The 23,181-nt window shown below is 47.1% G+C and overlaps 1 protein-coding gene across 2 annotated transcripts in view; it reads left to right on the forward strand.

Annotated features, from left to right (window-relative positions):
• TSPAN7 (tetraspanin 7) overlaps window positions 1-22,635 on the forward strand; it is a 125,289-nt gene extending 102,654 nt beyond the window's left edge. Inside the window, exons 3-8 of one of the 2 annotated variants that reach the window (XM_043571054.1) lie at window positions 2,411-2,485; window positions 4,831-4,926; window positions 6,544-6,699; window positions 12,399-12,482; window positions 21,314-21,389; window positions 21,654-22,635. In XM_043571054.1, coding sequence (XP_043426989.1) covers window positions 2,411-2,485; window positions 4,831-4,926; window positions 6,544-6,699; window positions 12,399-12,482; window positions 21,314-21,382 — 480 coding nt within the window. In that variant the 3' untranslated portion in view covers window positions 21,383-21,389; window positions 21,654-22,635. The remainder of the gene's footprint in view (window positions 1-2,410; window positions 2,486-4,830; window positions 4,927-6,543; window positions 6,700-12,398; window positions 12,483-21,313; window positions 21,390-21,653) is intronic. The other variant, XM_043571055.1, reaches the window with a different exon arrangement.
• The last annotated feature ends 546 nt before the right edge of the window (window positions 22,636-23,181 follow it).

A 23,181-nucleotide genomic window follows, 5' to 3' on the forward strand; every position in this document is an offset into this window, starting at 1 on the left:
AGTGAAGGGAGATAGGAGAGGGGACACAACAATAGAACAGTTCTCTCTGGACTCTGCTGAAGGTGGTTTCAAACCACTCTGCCATGTTCTCCTAACACGTGTGAGCTCACTAGCAGGTGAGCCTTTGGAGAGAACTTCTTGAGGTTTTGTTTAGTTTTTAGCTTTGACCTTTAAAAGCCATCAGCTGGTGTGGGGAGAGCTGGGATGGGAACCCAGGGATGTCTCCTTCCAAAGCCAGGACGGTTTCTACTACGGTACTTTCATCTCGAGAAAACTCGCCCCCTACCACCTGTATTTAGTGTGCGCTCTTCACAGTAGGCTTTTGGCCAGGGCCTTCTGAAGGAGGAGCAGCTGTTCTCTGGAAGCTCCTAGAAACCGGGAACTTCCCAGCGACAGGAAACTGCTGATCTGGCTGATAAGAGCGGAAGTCACTTCATTAACTGTCTGTCAGTCTAGAATTTTATGGTCCTCATTTAACCTCATTAACTGCAAAACAACTGAAGATAACTATTTCCACTTTATGGAGGCCCAGATTGGCTGCCTCTTTCCTAAGAGTTAGTCCGCAACAAAGCTAGGACATAAACCTACGAAGACTTCTGACTACAGAGTTGAATGTCCTTTCTCCCACCTGCCTCTGACAGTTACTTTGCCACAGGACTTTCTGGTGGATTCTAGGCCTGGTGTGAGACTCTCTCTAGAGTCAAATGTGTTTCTTATTGTATTTTATAGTAAGTTGAGAGACAGATGTCATGTCCATGGGGCGTTCTACTCATAACTGTGTTTGCTATTTTGTTTTATGTTTTTTAAAGTCTATTTATTTATTTGGAGAGAGAGAGAGACAGACAGACAGAGAACCAGCGGAGGAGGGGCGGAGAGAGAAGGGACCAAGGATCAGAAGGGGGTTCTGTGCTGACAGCAGACAGCCCGATGGAGGGCTTGAACTCATGAACCATGAGATCATGACCTGAGCCGAAGTCGGAAGCTCAACTGACTGAGCCACCCAGGTGCCCCTGTGTTTGCTAGTTTAGTGGCCATGCTTTAAGTGTACGTAGAGACTTTTGTTAATATTTGCTACAAAACTGGCATTTTAAGCCAATATTCCCTCCTTTTAACATGTGCCACTAGCTGAGAAAAATAGTTTATGATCTTATGCGCATACGTACTTTATAAGCAAGTAACATGACCATGTACAGTCGATCCAAATTCTAAAGCATCACCTAGGAGCATTCCAAACATTCCATTTTATTTTGAGATGAGAAGAAACAGATTGTAAGACATATGCCTTGTAGGAAAAGAGTCACTTCTCTTTCCTTTTATCTGCTTTTCAAAGTCACAAAAATGGAAACCCTTAATGTCTCATAAGTACCATGTAATTCATCCCTGAACTTAGGCACACGTGTGTGCACATGCACACACACCCAACTTGGAAAGTACGGGAAGCATGAAATGAGTAAGAAGCACTAAGGGTTTCGGATTCTTATGGAGAGTGTTAGTAGTACAGCTTCTTTGCTTTTTAAAGACTATTGACTCCACACACTGTGCAGAACAAGACAGGTACGGAGCCCACCGGCCCCTGCTGTAAGTGCTACATTCAGGCACGATCCCCATATCGAGGAAGAACGTTGACCTGTGCACGTTCTGGTCTTTCTGTCAGGATGGGATTGGTACAGTCACAGAGGAAGGGGTTTGGAAGCCATTTTATTAGCTTTGCTCAAGAAAACTGGAGGGATTTGCCCACCTGAAGAGAAGCAGCAGGTTGGCACCATGGCTGTGTTCCCACATACGAAGGGCGATTGTGGAGGAGCAAGGTTGGGCTGGTGCTTCTAGCTCTTGAAAGCAGTTCTGACACCAGGGAGTAGAAGTTGCAAGGAGGCAGACTGTGGCCAGGAGAAAGAAAGCCTTTCCGGCAAGTGGAACGGCGTGAAAACTGAATGGGCTGCAAGGGGCGCGTGGGTGGAGGGACTAGGCTGGGCTCACAGATGCTAGAGGAAGGGTGCATGCAGGTGCCGGCTGACCATCATGACCGAAGTGGTCTGAAGGACTCCCGGACGGGGCAGAACGGTGTCCTGCGACCCCCAGAGTACTTTCCCACTCGACGATTGCGGCATCACAAATAGTGCATACCTGAGTTATAAAAAGCCCTTCCAGATTTCTCCTGGTTGAGCCCAGTCTCCGGATGTGCTCTCCTTAGCATGTGTGGCCCAAAATGCTCGCGCATATTTAAACAGACACGTTTCTATATTGAGGCTCATGTGGGGAAATCTGGACAAGGGTATTTTTAAGCTTTTCCTAAACTTTGGGGAATATGAGGATTTGTGTGATTCCCTGTGATAAGAAGTTAGCTACCCGGAAGGAACACTCATTTCCATCCTGACGTGTCTGACTCTGTCCCTGTGTGCTTGGTTTTCAGTATGCCATGTTCCTGTCCCTGGTGTTCCTGGCTGAGCTGGTAGCTGGCATTTCAGGGTTTGTGTTTCGTCATGAGGTGAGTATACACGAAGTACAGAACTCACTGAAAGGGGCTTTGGGAGGAGGATTTCTGAAACCTCTCAGAATGTGTAAAGGGCACATATGGGCTAGCTGGCATCTCCGGTGGTATCGCTGTTTTCCAAATGTCACTTAATATGGGCTGAAATGCCAATAAAAATCTAAATGCCTCAGGAATTTCGCCAAACTCAAAACCTTAGTTGTTGATCCTCTATTTCTTGATATAGCTACTGCATGAAATGATTCTCCACCCAGTTTTAAAGCAAGTGACCTTCAAAGTAGATTAAATACTCCTTTTAAAATAGCAGCTTCAGCAAGGCCCAAGATTTCTGTGATTGCTTGGTATCCCCCAAACAGCCTGGGCTCCCCTGTCTCCTCCCCAGAGCCCTGGGGGCCACCCCCTGCCAACTGGGAGGGTAGAAACGGAGGCCAGATGCGAGGAGCCTTGTGGAAGGAGAGAAGGCAGTCGTGATCTGAAACCCCTACAGCGCTTTGTTTCTAATTCACATGTCCTATTTTAGACTTCTAAAGCTGGAGAAAAAGGATTTCGAATACTGTTTTGTGATCGTGATGTAGTTTCAAGGACACTGCTGGCTGTCTGGTATCGTGTGTGGCCATTCTCACCCATACTCTCACTGTGGCTGCTCTGTTCAGACCATGGGGAGCCGCTCAGGCAGAGCTAAGACGTCCTCATGCTGTCTGTAGCCACCGTGGTGTCGCCTTTCAGACACGTATAGTGGTGATAGGTCAGGCAGGGTAGGTGCTACGATAAAGGGCTGGTTCTGACAACCCCCTCCCCCCGCCCCGATAGGCTGTTAGCACACCGTGTAAATAACAGTAAAGCCACAAGTAGATACGCGCGTGTTAGAAAGGAAAAGAAGCGCAAGACAGAGGTGGAAAAGACAATGAGGCTGTTGAAAGTCTGGCATGATCTGTCCCAGACCCTGGTTCTGTGCTTGACCAAGTTCAGTTCCCAGTCAGCTGGCTTATGCACTTTCTGCCCCTTTCCCCTACTTGCTGTGGTTTTCCCCTTACCAGAGGTGCAATCTCAGGTGTCAAGGCTGACTTCTAGAACCCGTCTTGTGCAGGTGCCGTATCTGGAATTAGATTCCCCATTCTTATTCTCAGGTGAGGTGAAACCCGATGAAGTCACGGCCTCGGCAGCCCTAGAGGTACCCCCAGTGGGTGTGCGAACCACAGATGCAGCCAAGCCCTTGCCCCCTTCCCCCCCAATATACTGCCGTGACTGGGCTCCACTAGGGTTGGGGGGGTTCTCTCAGTGGTCCCTGATACCCAGTGCCTGGGCCCCCTTATCTACCTCCCCTCGGTGCATCTGAAACACTTAAGGGAGCTGGGGGAGCGGGATGGGTTGCAATGCCACTCTGACCACTGGCGAGTGGAAGTCTTCAAAGCGGCCCGGTTCTATTCTATGTGCACCTGCCCACAACAGACAACGCAGGTGCAGTGACATGAAAGGACACAGCCAGGTGTGGCATCCACCACGGCTTAGAAGCCCCATGTGACTAGTGCCCACTGATCTCTTCTTTATCCCATGGGCATACCGTCCAGTGTTTCAGCAAGGAACATGCCTAGTCAAGAGAGCCGCCATACTTAGCCCTAAGCTTCCCAGCAGGCAGTTATTGTCATCTGCTGTCCCCCTGACTCCAGAGTCATGTGGGCAATTGGGGGCAGTCTTACCCTAAGTGTGGAGTTGCCTGGTAACACGCCTGAGACTCTACCTTCAGCAGGTTTCCAGGGGAACAGAGCTCGAAAGTTACCCCACAGTCAAATGCGCTCGCAGAGGAGGGGAGGGGTTTTGTTAACTACTTAGTAGTAAGAAAAGTTCATATCTTTTAGCCTCTCTTTTTGGCCCCTATGAGGACAGGTAAGTGAAAGTTGGTTGTGCCCTCCCCCTGTATGTTAGAACAGGGATCTGTTTCCCATCACAGCCACAGCAGGCTTCCTGCCCTCCAGTGGCCTGTCCTTTGTTATTCTTCTGAGTAAGGGCAGGAAAAGTTATGGACAGAAGGGTGGGCATCAGTCAATTCGAAGACAGTAAGTAGAAAAAGCCAGGCCTGAGGTTGGCCGCTCACCCTCACAGCCCTCTCAGAAACTGGCCACTTCACTGGGTTCCTCTGGATTGGGGATGAGGGGAACGTTCTTTCAAATCCCTCAGCGAATTTTCTGAGGTCTTTTGTCTCAGGAAACAGGGCATTCCCTCCCTGGCCTACATTTATTCAGAGATTTTTTCAGAAGAGGTCATCTTGGGGTAGAAGTGGGCATGAACATGAGTCCATTTGGGCGGCAGTGGACCAGAACCGCACTCCCCCTTGTCTTCCATAGATCAAGGACACCTTCCTGAGGACTTACACGGACGCCATGCAGAATTACAACGGCAACGATGAGAGGAGCCGGGCGGTGGATCACGTGCAGCGCAGCGTAAGTCCCAGGGAAGGAGACTGGGCTGGCCACCGCCCGTGACGTCAGGCCTTCGTCCTGGGGGGCTGCTGGGGGTGGGGGGGCCGCCAGCCTTTGCTCTTGACTCTCGCTCTCCGGTCCTGTGTCCAAGAGTTCACACCCAGCACTGGTCCAGGGGCCAGTTATCCGGGCCATTGGTATCAAGAGGGCCCCCTGCCTGTGGCTTGCCTTTCGTCAGTATGAATTAGGAACACCCCAAGGAAAGCTAGCTTGCCCTGAAAATCTGAAGCCTCGAAAAGGAGGCAGTGGGTGTAGGCAGCCTTGCTGAGCATTCTGGAAGTGGTGTGTATAGGCTGGGTGGAGAGCTCAGATGAGCCGTGTTTACCGGCATGGGCGGTGTAGTGGGGTGGGCAGGGGGCCTAGGAGAAGCCGAGGGTCTGGCGGGAGTGGGCAGACCCTAGGCTGCCTGATGCTTTGCAGAGGAGGTGAGGAAAATGGCGGTCTCGTGCCTGGAGGTGCTCAGGGGGCGGGGGCAGGTGCCGGTGCTCAAGCTGATGGCCCATCTGGAGCACCCGGGGAAGTTTTGGGTTTGGGGTGCTTTTTGCGTGTTTTGTTTTGTTACTTCAGAAGCAGTATTTTTTTTTTTCTTTTTGGTATTTTGATAAAAATTCAAACTTAACCGAAAAGTTGCTAGAAGAATGTAAGGAACTAGCTACCTTTTACCCAGTCACTAATCCATTTCCACTTTTGCCCCATTTCCTTGAATACTCTTTATGTCTGGGGTTGGCACATCTTTTATGGAAAGGGTCATATGGTAATTAGGCTCTGAGTGGGGTACAGTCTCTGTCACAGCCACGCGGCTCTGCTCTTACGGCACAGAAGCGGCCATATTGTGTAAATGGGCAGGCGTGGCTGTGTCTCAGTGAAACTTGATTTACAAAATCAGGCAGCTGGTGGGCTGTAGTTTACCAACAACAGCTCTCTCTTCCTCTGTGTACATCATTCTCCACCCTAAACCATTACTTACCAGTAGAGATCTTGTAGATCTATAAGGTCTAAAAAGAGCTTTTTAGTTTTGTTAATGTTTATTTATTTTTGTGAGAGCGTGACCACGAGAGGGGGAGGGGCAGAGAGAGAGGGAGACAGAGGATCTGAAGCGGGCTTTGCACTGACAGCGGAGTCCGGACTCATGAGCCGTGAGATCGTGACCTGAGCCGAAGTCGGCCGCTTAACCGACTGAGCCACCCAGGCACCCCTAAAAAGAGATTTTTAAAACCATTTTTGTCTCGGCTTCCCCATCAGTATCCTGATTTAGTTGATCTGTACCTTCACTAGCACCCAACTATTGATTTTGATGCTGATCCAGGCCAGAGAACCTACTGCTTTGCTTTGTGGACTTGGTAAGGAAGCCAACACAAAACGCAATCTAGGATTGACTTCCTTTTTCTCAGTCCAGTTGAGCCTCCCGGTGAATATAATAGTTAATGGAGTCTCAGCTCATCTGTACTCACCAAAGCTGTGCCTGTTCACTCAGGGCCTCGGCCCGTGTTTCTCTTCTAAACGGTGCAGGGTCGTGAGGGAGGAGACCGCTATGTCTTTGACCTGCACCCTTTGGCTCTTCCCCTCCCCCGTTAACAGCTGAGCTGCTGTGGCGTGCAGAACTACACCAACTGGAGCACCAGCCCCTACTTCCTGGAGCGCGGCATCCCCCTGAGTTGCTGCATGAACGAAACCGACTGCAATTCCCAGGATCTACACAATCTGACTGTGGCGGCCACCAAAGTTAACCAGAAGGTACACTCCCTGTCAGCCCTGACGGGATCCGTGGTGAATGTTTGGGGGAGGGCTTTTTGTTGTTGTTTCTATGGAACTGAGACAAACGGGTTAGAAATGTAGTCCAGGAGAGAGTGCGGGATCTTTCTGCGCAGCCCTTTATTGCCTGGGAGAGGCACTCGAGGCTGTCCGCTCCTGAAGGAGTGAGCTGTGAGTCAGCAAGAAGCTACCAGGCGTGGTTAGGGAGGCTTAGCTACGGTTCCTGTTCACCCTGGTGCGGATGTCAGGCAGGGAATGTTGCCTTTCTTCTTTCTGGCTGTCTTTCTTCTGCTTAATCTACCTTCTAAACATGGAATCATTCACAGCTGGGTGCCAGTCCTTAGCAGGAAGGGGGACTAGAGTTGACAGACAACATCTGCTCCTGCCAGGAGGGTGGCCTTTATTTTAGGGCGTTCTCGGCTCTAGGAAAAGAAATCAGCAACTCCGCTTCAACTCACTGTCAGAATCCTGACTCCCAAAGAAATCAGAGAGAGGGAGAGGGAGAGAGAGAGAGAGAGAGGAAAAGACGGGCTAAAAGAAATCTGCAAGGTAGCATGTACTAAAAATGAAGGAAATAAAATTTCAGTAGTCAGAGAAAAAAGGAAGACCAATTCTGTATCCCACTTCACAGAGAATATGATGAAGGCATGATAAAACTGTGTGAAGGGGGTCTGTGTTCTTAAATGTTTAGAGAAATTCCAGATAAAAAATATGTTTTGGTAAAACAGAAGGGAGGGGGAAAAAACGCCCTATTGTTGACTTTACCTGCTGTTCCGCAGCCATCGGGTAAATTATCTTTTCTTACTAAGATAAAATTCTGTTCTTGCAAGGTCTTCAAAACTTGATGTGATCTGGGCCAACTACTGAATAATTCATAGAAGATAGCCATGTTCTCAAGATTAGAATGTTAAGAAATGGTTCCTATATTTTACCCATTTAATGTTGGTATTTGTAGCATAAATGCTACAGAGCATTGTTGCCATTCTAGAAGCTCATTCTGTCATTCTGGGCTTATCGCTTGCTACTGGTGTCGTGAGGTTAAGATGTTCAGTACTGACTGCTTCCACTTCCTGTCTTAGCTCAGAGGACATCTGCTCCTACTGGAATTTTCTTATGAATCCAAAGCGTGAGGCTTCCTTTGCCTCTCATCAGTAAGGTGACTTCTGGTTTCCTTGTGGACATCCCCACTGAGCCCCCATAGATGTTGTTATGCTGCCATTTTAGGAAGCGCCGAGCATACCCAGCTGCAGTGGACGCTCCAATTTATAAAAGATAAGAAATGCTTTTGGCTGTGAGACGTTGGCATAGCAAAGTCTCAGGAGGTCGTTTGTTGAAGCAGGCAGCCATCAACCTGGATAAAGTCTTCCATTACAGCGAAATTTCCTTTGTGAAAGGTGGAGATCTACAAGTCAGGAAGGAGCATGGGCTCTGGAGTCAGACTCCAGTTTAAATTCTGGCTCAGCCACTTGCTGGTTGTGCAGCCCTGATCGAGTGACTTACCCTTTCTCCGTCTTCTTTTTCGCATCAGTAAAAGGGAGATAATCATCCCCCCCACCTAGGATTGATACGAGGATTGAGTGACATAAAGTATCTAAAGCACGGTGCCTGGCCCAGAGTATAGACAAGAGAAACGTGAACTGCGATGTTAAATGTTAACTGTGACGTAAACATCACCCTGATGATGGTGAGGTCTGTCTTCCACTACACCACACCGTGTCCTTTATTAGGAAAGATACCGCAGGGCCCCGGCTGGAGGGTCTTTTGTTACTATTCAAAAGCCAGTTGAGAGCCGTAGCCTATGGTGCATCTCTGTGATCCTTAGAAAGAAAGATAGGGTAACATTTTTTCCATTTCATTGATAACCTACAAATTGACCTCACTCCCTGCCTCCCCACCCCACCTCCTGCCCCCATCCTGCTTTACGTTTTCTTGGCCACCTCAAATACCTGGAAAAGGTGCTTAATTCCTCCGACCTGGCTTTCTCCGTGGAGAAAAAGTGAGTGAAAACTGAAATTTGTCTACTAAGTCTTATTAGATATTCCCATTCAATGCCCACACGAACCACTGAGATAAGTTCTTGGGGCTGAGGCTCAGATACCCCACCTGTAAGAGGCAGGAGATGGGGACGACGTGAAGATACTAATGGTAGATACTTATAAGTGTTAGCCACCCCCCAGCTCCCTCCCCCGGGAGGCTTAACTACTGCCACATTGTAGTTCTATGGAATCCTGTTGTCTAGAATAAATATATTCTAAATCCCTGTAGGTCTTTTGGTGTCTTGAACCCTATGCTTTAATAGCACAGAAGGATGACTCTTGGCTCTTTCCTGGCAGCCTGAGAAACCTACCTTGTACAAATAATGGGCAGAGAGCAGGGGGGAGGTGAGAACAGTTAAACAGGATGTTTATTGTTTTGTGTGAGGGATGGAATTTATTTTGGTTTTGTTAGCAGGATGTTGAGATAGCTGCAGGTTCACATGGCTAAACAGCATTGACCGAGCCCCTACTCCATAGGAATTCTTGACCTTTTTTAAGAACGAGAGGAAGTGAGATGGTTATTCTGGTTGGCCGCTACTGATACACCTCTTCCCAGAACCTGCCTGGGACGAGCTGTCTACTCCTCATATCAAACATCTGCCACTGACAGCTGTTTCCCACTGGCGACTGTGTTGATTTCGACATGCTGAGAGGGCAAGCAAATGACCTATTCTGTTTCTGGATGTTTCCTAGGACACTTAGCAGGTCTCTGTAGATTTATCTCACACCTGGACCACCAGGCTTTCATTTTAGGAAATTAAAAGGGATTGTTGTGGGCGGGTAAGATCACGGTGTAGTGGGGACCATGGCGTGGGATACAAACACGGCCTGTGTTCTAATACCACAGCAGTCCTTGTGGTCTGCAGGTCTGTGCTGAGATCTGGAGGATGGGCCTGTGGGTCCACGTGGTGAGTAACGGAGATGAGTCTAGAGATGGAAAGCATTTATTTCCGCCTTGCCCTTACACTGTGGAGACAACAACAAAAAAAGCGAAATCAGTTCCATCCTTCTCATTTTAAGTAACCCTCCCTCTGATAGGCTTCATTAATTTGCTCTCTTCTGTGGAGTGAAAAACCATGTGAGAACTTTTCTTCTAGAATAGTACTCCTCAAGCTTTAAAGGGCATATGAAACATCTGGAGATATTGGTCACATTCATTAAAATTCATTAAAAATGAATAACCTGGGGATTTGGCAGATTCTGGAGTCTGGAGCGAGACCTCAGATTCTGCATTTCTAGCAAACTCTCAGGTGATGGTTGCTGTTGCTGCCCCTGGAAGAGCCCTACTTTGAGAAGCAAGGTTTGGAGAGAACGATTTTGTCACAATTGCCCTAATGGCGGGAACCTCATTTTTCTGGTTTCACTTGCTGATGTGGCGTGGGCTTGTCAAAAATGTGATTGATTGTGGAATCTCCTACAACAGAATAGAAATCATGCATTAGCAAAATGCAGAATCCAAGTTCATAGGAAAAATATCTATGCCAAAATATATTGCAGAGTAAGAAACTCACTCACCTTGCTTCTCTCTGGTTTGTATGGTTGGGTTTGTGTTTTCATATTTTGAGCTGACCTAACACTGGTGTTGGACTGAACTTCATTCCTCCACCCGACCGTCACTGGCCTGGAGAAGATACGGTCATGACGGCCACCTCAGCAAAGCTCTGTCTTAGTTGCTACCATTTGGCAAAGTGTTCAAATATCCATCTCTCTTCTTTTCTCACCTTGAATTCTTCCTAACTCAACCTGTTCTCCCTTCCACCACCTTTTGAAAAGTAGTTTGGTTTTATACTTTCACTAGTAAAAATGAAATCAGCAAGCAATCTTCTACAATAAAGAGAGAATCAATTTGCAGAACTCCTCATAAGCAGTCATATATCTCCTTTCCCACCCGCCCCCAGCCTTCAAATTTGCGTCAGGTAACCAAGAAGTGTAGTTTTCCCATTGCATCAAAAACGTGTCAAGGGCACCGGGGTGGCTCAGTCAGTTAAGAATCCGACTTCAGCTCAGGTCATGATGTTACGGTTCATAGGTTCGAGCCCCGCGTCGGGCTCTGTGCTGTCAATACAGCTCTTGTCCCCCTCTCTCTTCCCCTCGCTGGCTGGCTGGCTCTCTCTCTCTCTCTCTCTCTAAAAAATACACATAAAAAAAGGAAACATGTTAAAGCACTGCTGCTACGTTAATGTACTTCTCTGCAGACAGACTAAGGCTACATAAAATATCACTCATTAGAAGGTACAGCGTTGGTAGAATTTTCGTAAGTTACGAGAACTATTACAGTGTTAAATTTTGAGTTTAAATATGGGAGACGTGGGTGTTTTTTTTTTGTTCTTCAGATATTATTACAATTTAGTGTGTCTTTCTTGATAAGCAAGAATCCTTTTTGCCCCCTTTTGAAATCAACGTCTTGATTTTTGCAGACTTTAGACATTTAAGTAGAAGCCCTCTCTCAGAAAACTGGAAAAAGACCATGTCTTCTGAGTCTGTTATGTCAGTTCAGAAATCTAGGTTGATGTGGTCCAGTTTCAAATAAATATACACACACGCGTGCATGCACACGGGCACACGCACACACAGAGTTCAACCTATTGGGTACTTAACAGGAAGAGTCCACTTTTGCCTTTGCATTATGGGCACTACACAAACTGTGGTGCTTGCTACCTAGACTAGGTTGATAAAATGTAATCCTGAAAAACAACAGTGAAAAAACTTGTTCAGCAACATTGTTGAACTCCAACCAGATCGTTTATTTTAAAGAAAGGTGATTCACATTATCAGTATCAAACTACCATTGAAATTGGTAAAACTTGTGTTGGTTTGAATCACGTTTGAAGATTTCATAGTACGTTATGGGGAAATTCACTTCATTTTATGGATAAAGTCAACTGACTCCAGAAGTGGGAAGTGACTTGTCCAAGGTCACATAGTAAATTTGTGGAAAAGAGGACTTTCAGACATAGGTTTTTTCCCTGTTTTAAAAAAATAAAATAATGATCTCCTTAGGAAGAACCCCAAAACACCATAAAGGTGGCAGGCATTCAAACACCTTCTCTAACCAGATGATTTCACTTTATTTTTCTGAGATGTTGTCATTTGTTGTCAAAATGCTAGTGACTATGTTTGTGATGCTGAGTCTTTCCGTGCAAGGATGTGGAATGCCTTTGTATCCTTCGAGTCTGCTTCCCTACCTCTACAGCATTTGCCTCATAGATCTTACAGATTTCCTGCTATATTTAACCCTACTACGGAAACATTTCTGGCTGAAAGAATATATCTGGGACTGGCTTTAAAATAATCCAGCCAGGGGAGGAGAGGTGAGGAGCTCTAAATGAAACAAGATTGGCCACATGTTAATTGCGAGGTTAGAGAAGGAGTCACTTCGGGGTTCACTGTACTACTCTCTGTGCCTTTCTGTATGTTTGGAATTTTTCTGATTTTTTTTTTTAAGTTTGAAAAGAATGTTAATGAGAGTTCCTAGGGTGAGTTGCAGTTGTACTTGCTGACTGCGGGGTCAGAATGTTTGCTGGGAGTGTCTCAAGTTAACACAGCCCAGTCTGGCCTGGGTAAAACACATCTCTGAGGCCACCGCTCGCTCTCGCTCTCTCTCTCTCTCTCTGTCTCTCTGTCTCTCTGTCTCTCTGTTTGCAGGGTTGTTACGATCTGGTGACCAGTTTCATGGAGACAAACATGGGGATCATCGCTGGAGTGGCTTTTGGAATCGCGTTCTCCCAGGTAGCCTGCGTCATTGTGCGGTCAGGCCTGTCCTTCCCCAGCCTCCTGCCCTGGCCTCCCTCCCTGGTCTCCGGATTCCCCTCCTGCCTCCCTGTTCCTTGGGGAAGGCTGATAGATGGGGTCAGAGCTCCTTGCTCATTAGTCCTCAGGTCATCTGTTTATTGATTTTCCTTTTTCAACTTAAATGAAGTTTTGCCATCAAGGGAATATCGGTTACAGTTCAACTAATGACTAGCTCCAGAAAACAACTTGCTTCTTCTGTAGGTCAAATGGAGGTTAACTGAACAAAGTGCTGGCTTAATTGGAGCATAAACAACTCCAAGCATCAAATGGCTGATCTGGATTTGGGGGAGGCTTTTTTTTCCTGGTTGACCTGTCCCGGTTTTGTTCTTAGTTCCTGTCGATTATGCACGAGACGTCTCCTTTTCCAGAAAGTCTACATTTAGCAAACTTTATCTTTGTGATCATTGTTTTACTCCTAAGGACTATTGGTTCTTAGAGGAAACTGAATTTTTGTATATTAAATTTTATATCCCTATATCCCCACCCAGTGTCTATAAAATAGTAGGGGAACTAATTCTGCACATGAAGTGAACAACACATACTCAAGGATGGAACAAGATTAAACTAAATCTAAAAATCTAAATCTAAAAAATGTGGCCCTCCTCCACAGGCCTCTGATCTCGCAGCCAATGATACATTGTTGCTGTGATATTGCTATGGGTAGGATTGGCATGTATACTCAACAACCAAATGAAAACTTCATGTATGTTTAACTCGGAATTTTTTCAGACCAACAGATCGTTTTTCTAACAAAGCCTAATTAATGTTCTCTCTCTCCGTCCTGTCTCCACCACTCTAATTTCCCTTGCCCGAATTCAATATTGGCTCTCTCAGACTATGCTTCCCTCTTCCCGACGCCCCCATACCTCCTTCCTTCCTGCCTCGTAATGCAGATGTACTTCTTTTAGCCAAGTTTGTCCTTAAGACTTTTTTTTTTAATTTATTTATTTTGAGAGAGATGGCAAAAGTGGGGAAGGGGCAGAGAGAGAGACAGAGAATCCCAAGCAGGCTCCGTGCTGTCAGCACAGAGCCCCACACCGGGCTCGATCTTACAAACTGTGAGATCATGACCTGAGCCAAAATCAAGAGAGGCTCAACCAACTGAAGCATCCAGGCACCCCCATTCTTAAAACTTTGTAATTGAAATATGGCACATATAGAAAAATGCATGAATTATAGATGTGCAACTTAATAAATTAGCACAAAATGAACACACCTTTATGTTACACCTGTGTAACCTTCACTTAGATCAGAGACTAGAACATTGCCCTAGTAGTTTTTGCAAAGAGAGGGTTTAGGCTCAGGTGTGTCGAAAAGCTTTTCTTCCTCAGTGGTTACAAAATCCCGTGTGACATTTTATGTCACAAGAGCGTGTGGAATCATCCAACAGGAGTGTGTGCTCCTTCCAGCAGTTTTAAAATTCTTTTACCACACTTCGTTTTTTGTAGCTCAGGAAATGAATTGAACCCTCAACACACCAACACACAGACACAGAATGACACCACAAACGGTGCCAATGCGTCTCCAAAGACGTTTCGCAGAAAGTTGCTGCCCCGCCCTTTCTTCCGATTGCTATCATACTTGAGTAGTAACACTTCAGTGACGTATCTGTAATGGCCAGGGGACATTGTAGAGGCTCCAGGACATCATGTCCGATATAGTTGTGCAAGGTGCACTTGAGAGCTTGTACATCCAGTTTACCACATGTATATGTGGTGTTAGGTTAACGCCTCCGACAGGCCAGGCTTGTGCTTGGTGACTGAGGACAGCTGTCCCGTTGGAAGAAGGGATATAGGTCTCCCCTAATGGCTATCCTAGAACCGTAAAGGAACATGATGTCAGTATTCTCCATGGGGAGAAGAGAGCATCACAGAGCCTGGAATCTCATGGATAAAACCTATCATCCAAGAATATTACTGCGTAGCCATGAGGGGGCACAGGGGATTCTCCTATTTTCATTAGTGAGGTGAACCAAGTCATGAAGGATCTGATTAAGACCTCGCTTCTACTTCTCTCTCATGCTTCCCTGTGGAGGGGTGTGTGGGGATTTATGCTTTAGACCAATTGCCTGATGAGCATTAAGCTGTCTGCACTAACCTTGAAGAAATCCCCAACGTGGGGATGGTCGAGTTTGTTCTGTGGCCCTCTAGGGCAGTGAGAGAGGGGCCAAAGCCCCTCAAGGAACCCCCAAACAAACTCTCTGCAGGGATTCTAGGTCTCATCAAGGTCCCACATAGTGGTTGGGATGAGAAAACAAAACACAAAGCCCGGTGGCCTTGCATAGCTAATACCATCCACCTACATGACCAGACAGGTGCAGTGGTACAAGACTTGGGACCTGCCATGCTCAACTTGGGGCAGGGAGAAGAAGAGCCATCGCTGGCTTTCACTAGCCAGATGTGCTAGCAGCTGCAGTTTTTAATGGTGCCAGCAGCCTCGGGGCTCCTGGAAGCTGGAGTTGGCTTCCAGGTACCAGTAGATCCATCCATGGCCTCTCTGGAACAGTGGTGGCCACTTAATAGATGCCTATTCAGGTAGAACCAGCAATACTGACTCTAGTCAACAACCCAGAACGGAAGCTTTAGCCACAAGTGTTCAAAATTTTGAAGATCAACGCCAGAGTAAAACTCAGCAAATGTTGGCTTGTTTAGATGAATCAGTCATGTCAGCCTATGTCTTGGCCCTCCTATACTAATGGAAGTTCTACTGAGTAGAGGCCAAAGTAGGTAGGAAAGAACAGAGCACGCTCTCATGTGCTTGCCGGCTCTCTCTCTCTCTCTATCTTCCCCTTTCCTCACCTGCCCTCTACCTGCTCCTTGCCCTTTTCCTCACTTGCTCTTGCGACATCCATCATTCTCATCTGTCGGGACAAACTGGCCTTGCCCATCTGTTGTGTCAGAAATTAAAGGTGGTATAAAGTACAAGGAAAACTAAGCCAAGTCTAGCCTTTTAATACACTGTGCAAACTTTGTCCCGTTAGCCACGTTAGCTAACTTAAAGCCCTTGAGTTCTGTTTGTGGACAGCAGGAATTGGGCAGGCATTTCTCTCCACAAACTTCCATTGCCTGAGCCCTCTCAAGGGAAAGCCTGCTTGTCTGGACTGGACGGACAGGTCCCACTGCCCTAGAAATTTGTAGCAGGAGGTTGGAGTGTTTTGAGAGGGTATCTCCTCCCTGCATCTTTGAAAGCTTCTCTTTTACTCAAGAGAGCTTGGAGAGACACACACTCAAGCAGAATGTATGTGCATATTTGTGCACGAGAGAGGAGAGAGACAGGGAGAGATAGAGCGAGAGAGAAACGGAGGGAACAAAACTGAGAATATCACCTCCCCTGCTCCTAACATGGCCTGGAAGCCAAAGGTGAGGGTGTCTGGGTCGGGACACTTACTCCATTTGTGACGCCCCTTCCCACCTTGGTTGGCTTTCTGCTGTGTGTTGCAGGGGAGAAGTGGTAACGCTTCTGCATCCAATGTAAAGAGACACAGGGCTTCACTAGGCTGGATTAATTCTCCACATCACAAGATGTTACAGTCCTGAGTGGGGTCGGTAGAGGCGTTTTCCAGAAGCGGGGAGACTTGAATGGCTTGCTTGAGATTAGGCTGCTCTTCTAGATCCAGGATTATAATTCTGACTTCTCCAGTTGGCCTGCTATGTCAGATCTTCGGGCCAAAGATCCCTCTTGTTCTTGCCTCAGGTGTGGCACCTAAGGGAAACTCATTGTGTGCTTTCATAATGCAAGGGTTTGAGTCTGTGGGATTGAAAGCAAGAAGGTACTCATCACAAAATACAGATCCTCCTCCTACCCATCCATGCTCTGACCCTCACCCCTGCAGAGCCTCCCCCAGGGCCCATAGGCTGCTGGGATGATTCATTATGAACCAGGATTTCTTTTCTGGGACCTGTTGACCTCTCCCATGTAGAGGGCAGGACAAAGCTGTTGATAGCCTGGATGACACATGGCCAAAGAAAGTTAATGGAGCTATTTACTTACTCCTCTTTCAGGGCCTGAGATGGTCCCAGATAGCATTTGTACAGTTTTATGTCAAACCAGATTCCTTGGCACTTTCCCAAAGACTTGGAAGTTCTATTTAGTTTCCCACTGAAGTCATTAGTGTAAAATCTCCACAGGCATTATAAAGATCTAAGTTTTTGATCTATTGCTTGTCACTTTCTTATTAAGAAACTTTCTTATTAAGAAAGTTGCCTTGGGCACCTGGGTGGCTCAATTGCTTCAGTGTCCGACTTCGGCTCAGGCCACCATCTCGCAGTTCGTGGGTTTGGGCCCAGCATCAAGCTCTGTGCTGACAGCTCGGACCCTGGAGCCTGCTTCGGATTCTGTGTCTCCCTCTGTCTCTGCCCCTCCCCTGCTCACACTCTGTCTCTCCCCCTCTCTCTCAAAAATAAACATTAAAAAAAAAGTTGCCTTTACAACTTTGCCATCCTCCCTCCGCCCCTCAGCTATCAGGTCTTGGGCCACATTTGGTTCCCATGGTGATGGCAGGGAGGACGCCCTTGGCCTATCTCCTCTTACATCGCTTGCCTTTGCTGACATGGGCAACCCACCCCCCAGCCCCTCTCTCCCACCTCTAGGAATGTGCCCTGTTGCTGTGATTTGCAAAGCCCCAGTGATGCAATCCACGTCCCTAGAGCTTTGCGGCACCCAGGCCGCTCAGCCGTCTATGTGAGAGCGCCTTGAGAAAGCCTGGAGTCACCCTTTTGTTAAGTAGAGGGCCTTTCTTCTCTCTCCCCCCTCCCTAGTTTCTCAGTTCTTGAAGCAGCAGAACCTCCCAGAGGTTTTCATGAGCCAAAAGAAAGTAGAATATAGTACCGACAAGGCAGAGAGTGGGAAAAATAAAAGGTTACCTCCAAAAATTAGACAGACACTAAAACTCCATAGGCTGTATGATATTAGGCATTTCACCAGCCACAAGAATGGCGAGTGGTGGTTCTGGGGTCTCCGTCCTGAGGGGTTTCCAGCATAAGAGACCAGGTCTTCTTTTCTGCCTCCGTCTGGGGTTTAAAGCAGGAGTCTGTCCAAATGCCTACGTACTGCATCCTTAATACATATGAGCAGTGTGGTCCTCAAAGGCAGCCCGGAACCCCACAGAACATACCTCTGCTCTTTGAGGTGCTTTTTACATATATCTAACCTGAGAAAAAGTATCATCTAAATAAGGATGGACTTCTCCGTCTAGTGGCAAGCAAGCATTTGTCCTCCCCCTGAGTCTTCCATGACTTTGGCTGAACAGGCTTTCTGTTATGTACCCCCCCAAATCATTTGGTAATAGCTGCTATTAAGTGTAGGATGCTTCCCCCCAAACCCTGACTTTCCCTTAATTGGTACTTATGGAGGTGAGAGATCAAAGTTTCTTGCAAATATGATTAAAAATGCAGTAGCAAATTTAAAATCAGTAACTCCAGGGCTGCCTGGGTGGCTCAGTCAGTTAAGCGTCTGACTTTGGCTCAGGTCATGATCTCACAGTTCTTGAGTTCAAGCCCCATACTGGGCTCTGTGCTGACAGCTCAGGGCCTGGAGCCTGATTCGGATTCTGTGTCTCCCTCTCTCTCTGCCTCTTCTCTACTTGTGTGCGCTCTCTCTCTCTCTCTCTCTCTCTCTCTCTCACTCTCTCTCTCTCATAAATAATAAATGAATTAGGAGCGCCTGGGTGGCGCAGTCGGTTAAGTGTCCGACTTCGGCCAGGTCACGATCTCGCGGTCCGGGAGTTCGAGCCCCGCGTCAGGCTCTGGGCTGATGGCTCAGAACCTGGAGCCAGTTTCCGATTCTGTGTCTCCCTCTCTCTCTGCCCCTCCCCCGTTCATGCTCTGTCTCTCTCTGTCCCAAAAATAAATAAACGTTGAAAAAAAAATTAAAAAAAAAAGAAAAAAAAATAATAAATGAATTAACTTAAAAATAATAATTTTTAGAATCTGTCTTTTTCCATGGGCAAACAGGAAGGTGTGTTCGTGCCCCAGAAATATACACTAAAGTAAGTTTAAAAGCAAGTAGCTTTTATTTGTGCCAATATTTTTAAAAGTTATTGTTTCTGTGAGAAGGTATGTCCAGTGCTTAAGAATGATGCCGTTCCCATTCTGGGGAAAAAAAAAAAAAAGTGGAGGCACATGCTCTATTTCCTTGAAATCAGAGATTTTGGATACAAGCAATACTTAAACACTCTAAAGAGATTTCGGGCTGTATGGCTCATGAATTGCCACAGAGGCCAGGAGCGTCGGAAAGTACTGAATTCTAGCAGCGTGGCAAACCATGAAGCATAATGGTAACTATCGTGTTTCAAGCACACATGAGCTCAACGAGAAAACACGAAACTGATAAGCTTCACAAAGAAAGAAGAGTTTAGGAACTCGAAATCAAATGAGGAGATGCCCACTGAAAGCCCTCTCTCTCTGAAGTTTGCAAAATGAAGCAGAAAAGAACCCCCAGTAATGTGAGACGGAGGAGGTATGCTGGAAAGGACAGGGTCTAGGCCGAGCTGTAGGGGTGGGGGACAAGGAAAGGGGCTGTCCTCCTCCAGGAGAACAGGTGGAGCTCAATGTGAGTTACCAGTGTGGTTTGGGAGGTGGGAAGGGTTAGAGAGCTGGATATACTCGAATATGCTATTCCTCTAATGCTCACATGTTTTTTTGGCGGAAATCTGGGTTTTAAACCTTCCCACTGTGTTCTGGCATGGCAGTGGTCCTGGAAAATGGCAGTTGTAATGAAAAGGGACGAGCTACGAGGTTCAAAGTCCTTACAATCATGGGGGGGGGGTGTTTAATGTGTCACTTGCCATAGAATTCTCGAGGTTACAGCCATGGTTCCTTTGGTGGTTTGGTGCCATGTGCACAGGACTGTGTATGTTGTGGCACAAAATGAGGTTGGCCAGAGCCTTGGTAGGAGGGAGGGCGAGCCCAATAAGGTGGTGGTTTTTCCTTACCTGACAGAGGCTATAGTTTTTATATTTCACAGCATGGTTTTACTTTTGGAAAGGAAGATAAGAATCTAAGATTTCAGCAAGAGAGGTAGCCAGATGGACGGGAACCTGAACGGGTGGGTGGAAAGCCAACAGAACAGAGGTCAACACTGGGACCTGGTGTGGGCTGCACGTGTTCCGCCTGTAAGATAAGGGCAACTACCTGGCCTGCGCCGAGTGCTTCTCTCACCCAGAAGCCTTGTTTAAACACAAACTCTTTATCCTTTAAGTTTATTGATTCTGAGAGGGAGGGGTAGAGAGCGAATCCCAAGCAGGCTCCTCACTGACAGCACGGAATTCAATGCGGGGCTCAAACCCACGAACCGGGAGATCATGACCTGAGCCGAAACCAAGAGTCAGAGACACTTAACCAACTGAGCCAGCCAGGGGCCCCTTAAACACCACTTCTGGGCCCCACGCCTCAGAGTGTGGTCCCACAAGTCTGAGGTGAGGCCCTGAGAATTTGCATTTCTAACAAGGTTCCGCGGCATGCTGATGCTGCTGTCCTGGGGCCACACTTGGAGTGACACTGCGCCAGATTATCTGTAAAGGTCATTCCCACCTTTGATCCAGTAAAAAAAAAAAAAAAAAAAAAAAAAGGCCAATTGCTTAAGGAGAAGGGACTCCATGTGGCCAAGAGAAGCTGCAGGCCTCTTATCTCAAGTGCACAGTCAGGTTCCTGTCCAAAGAATGCTGATCCTCCAGAGTCAGGAATGAGAATTTTGGTTTCCAATAAGCAGAACAGATGTGCTTGAGGATGTTTTGATGGTGTCACGGCAGCTTTTATCAGATCCACCTGTGCTACTGAAGTCAAAGTCTTGTGAGGAGGTGGGGATCTCCTGCTCTCTGTTGTTCCAGAGCCCCTAAAACCTAGGAGTTGGGCCTTCAGTGTGGATGGGCTCGTTTAGGCCTAAAATATCTACATGGTTAGAGACAAAGAGAAAACCCTGATTTCCCCTTCCCCTCCCTAACACCTCCCTCTCACGAGCCATGACTTTCTTACTGGCAAACTCACCTGGTCAAGAAGAGTGTCTCCTTGTCTCAAGGAAAGAACTGTGCTCGCGTCAGCCAGGTATGGCTGAGGTGGCATACCACGTTGAGATCTCTTCCCAGTGCATGTGTTTACAGCTTTGAATTAAATGTTGGCCTTTTTGTTAAGACCTCACGGATTCCGTGGTCCTTCAGTGTTTTCACTACGCTCCTAACACGGGAACAAATTTAAATAGTGCTTATGTGTCAAAAGTTGCTTTCAAGCGGCCAGAGCAAGCTGCAGTGGGACCTTATGGCCAGTTCTAGAGCCTCCAGCTGTCCTGCCTGAGCGGCGAGACTCCCGAAGTCTTCGACCCCACTGTTGAGATCACCTCTGATCTTTTTCTCTAGTGCCCTTTTCCTCACTCACATGCAAAAACCCTCAGTTGTCAAAAATTACATCCAGGGGTGGAGCCCGTGGGTGGCTCAGTTAAGAGTCTGACTCTTGCTTTCGGCTCAGGTCATGATCTCACGGGTTCGTGAGTTCGAGCCCCAAGTGGGACTGTGTGCCGACAGTGTGGAGCCTGCTTGGGATTCTCTCTCTCTCTCTCTCTCTCTCTCTCTCTCTCTCTCTCCCTCTCTCTCTCTCTCTCCCTCCCTCCCTCTCTGCCCCGCCCCCACTCATGCGCACACACGCCTGTTCGCACGTGCTCTCTCTCTCTCTCTCTCGCAAAATAAACGAACATTTAAAAAACATTACGTCTAGAGGGTCATAGGCGTGTGTCGTTCAGTGACTTGAGACTCTGGTCTTCGTTTCTTGTTCTGGCACCAGCTGATCGGCATGCTGCTGGCCTGCTGTCTGTCCCGGTTCATCACGGCCAACCAATATGAGATGGTGTAAGGAGAAGGTGAGTGGATGTGGGGAGCGTTCAGTTTCGGGGTTCTCCCTTTGGGGCACATACTACCCTTCAAAGGGGCAAGGGTACCACCTGGCCACTTAACTACTTGCTCGCTGGGGCACCTGTGCATGTGCTGAAACCTCGTTTCCGTGGTGCTGGGGAGGAGATGTGGTCACTGCTCTTGTGCAAAATGTAGTGCCCTTTTCAGCCTGTCACCTTCTTTTCAGTCCTTATTAATGGTGAGTCACTGACATATTTTCATTTCTCTCATAGTCTTTCAAGAACGATGGCCTAAGAGACCTGTTTTAAAAAGGAACCACGGCAATCTTTGAAAGACTTGCAAAGGATGTCAGAGCACAGTGCATAACACACCTGTCCCGCGCTCCCTAACCCCCCACCCAGCGTGCAACTGACCCGCCCACACAGTCTCTGCTCCGCCTTCCAGCCCGCATCATGTGTAGCGTTCCGTTTTGTGAAGCCCCGTGTGCCAGAGTGTAGCCAGGTTCCCTGCATCCAGTCCTAGCGGACCCCACCTGAGGCCCCGTGCGCACCAGATCCTCCATCTGTACTTGGTCCGACTGCAGCTCATTGTAGGTGACTGGTCATCCCACCATCACTGGCCCGGCCGGGCCCTGCATGTAGTGTGGAAGGCTCCTGCTAGCCCTTCATCCTGATCGATAAACGCCATACCCCTTGATGTAGATAAGCAGCTAGCCAGCTGTTCTTCTGGCTTAACCTCCTTTGGTTTGGTTTTCCCTTTACTAAGGCTCTTACTACCTTCTTCAGGCTGCCTAGGATATGTAAAGAGATACACCAGTAATTGTCCATGCGGAGAAAAAAAGCATGCGTCACGCACGAAGGGAACTGCTGAGCGTTAGGTGGCCTCCTCCTTGCTCATTATTGTTACATGCCTGGGTATGTGTAGACAGTTTAGTGCACCTATGCCTCTCGGTTGAAACCTGTATAATCCTGTTACCAAGCCGTATTGTTACTTCCTGTGAAGGAAATATTACTTCTGTTTCTCCCCAATTAATTGCTATTGTGTTATTTTACTTCTGTATTTTTTCTTTGCATTGACATTACAGACATCGAGGACCTCATCGAATCAATTTAAAAATGAGTGTGAAGGGGGAACAAAGTCAAAATATTTTTAGAAGACCTTCAGAAACAATGCCTCTGTCTAGCATGCCAACAAGAATGCATTGATATTGTGAAACATTTGTGATACATGTATTAATAAATAGAATCACTACAACTTGCCTTGTTTTGTTCTTTGGTTGTTGTGTAAGTTTCTAAACACGTATTTCTATTTCATCTTGTTCCACGGGGGATTGGAGGAGGACCACCTTCCACGCTGACACACGGCTCCACGCATGCTCTCACCCTACCGAAACAGCCTCGGGCAGTGTCAAAGCTGAAGGGTTAGGTTTTTTTTATGGACACTTCAGGAACTTAAAACATTTATCATGAACAGGATGTATTACTGTTGGCCGCAAAAAATAGATGCTTCGCATTATTTCAGGCTAGAGGCAGAAAGATTTCAGCGGTTTTCAAAAGTCTGAATGTCATTAAAACAAACCAACAAAAAAAGGAAATGAGCATCGATTCTCTCCTTTGTTGTTTCTAATGAGCGTGTATTTTTCCCTTACTTTTTTCTCCTCTGGATTGAAGGAAGATAGTCTAGAGAAGAAATGACATCATACCATGCCGTCATCCCCATGCCCTGCTTTATACTAAAGTATGGAATCCTTATACTTGGTTAAAAGAACGTTTTAGCAATAGGTACAGCATACGTTATCTG

This window comes from Prionailurus bengalensis, chromosome X (assembly GCF_016509475.1).
Source record: "Prionailurus bengalensis isolate Pbe53 chromosome X, Fcat_Pben_1.1_paternal_pri, whole genome shotgun sequence".
Classification (NCBI taxonomy): domain Eukaryota; kingdom Metazoa; phylum Chordata; class Mammalia; order Carnivora; family Felidae; genus Prionailurus; species Prionailurus bengalensis.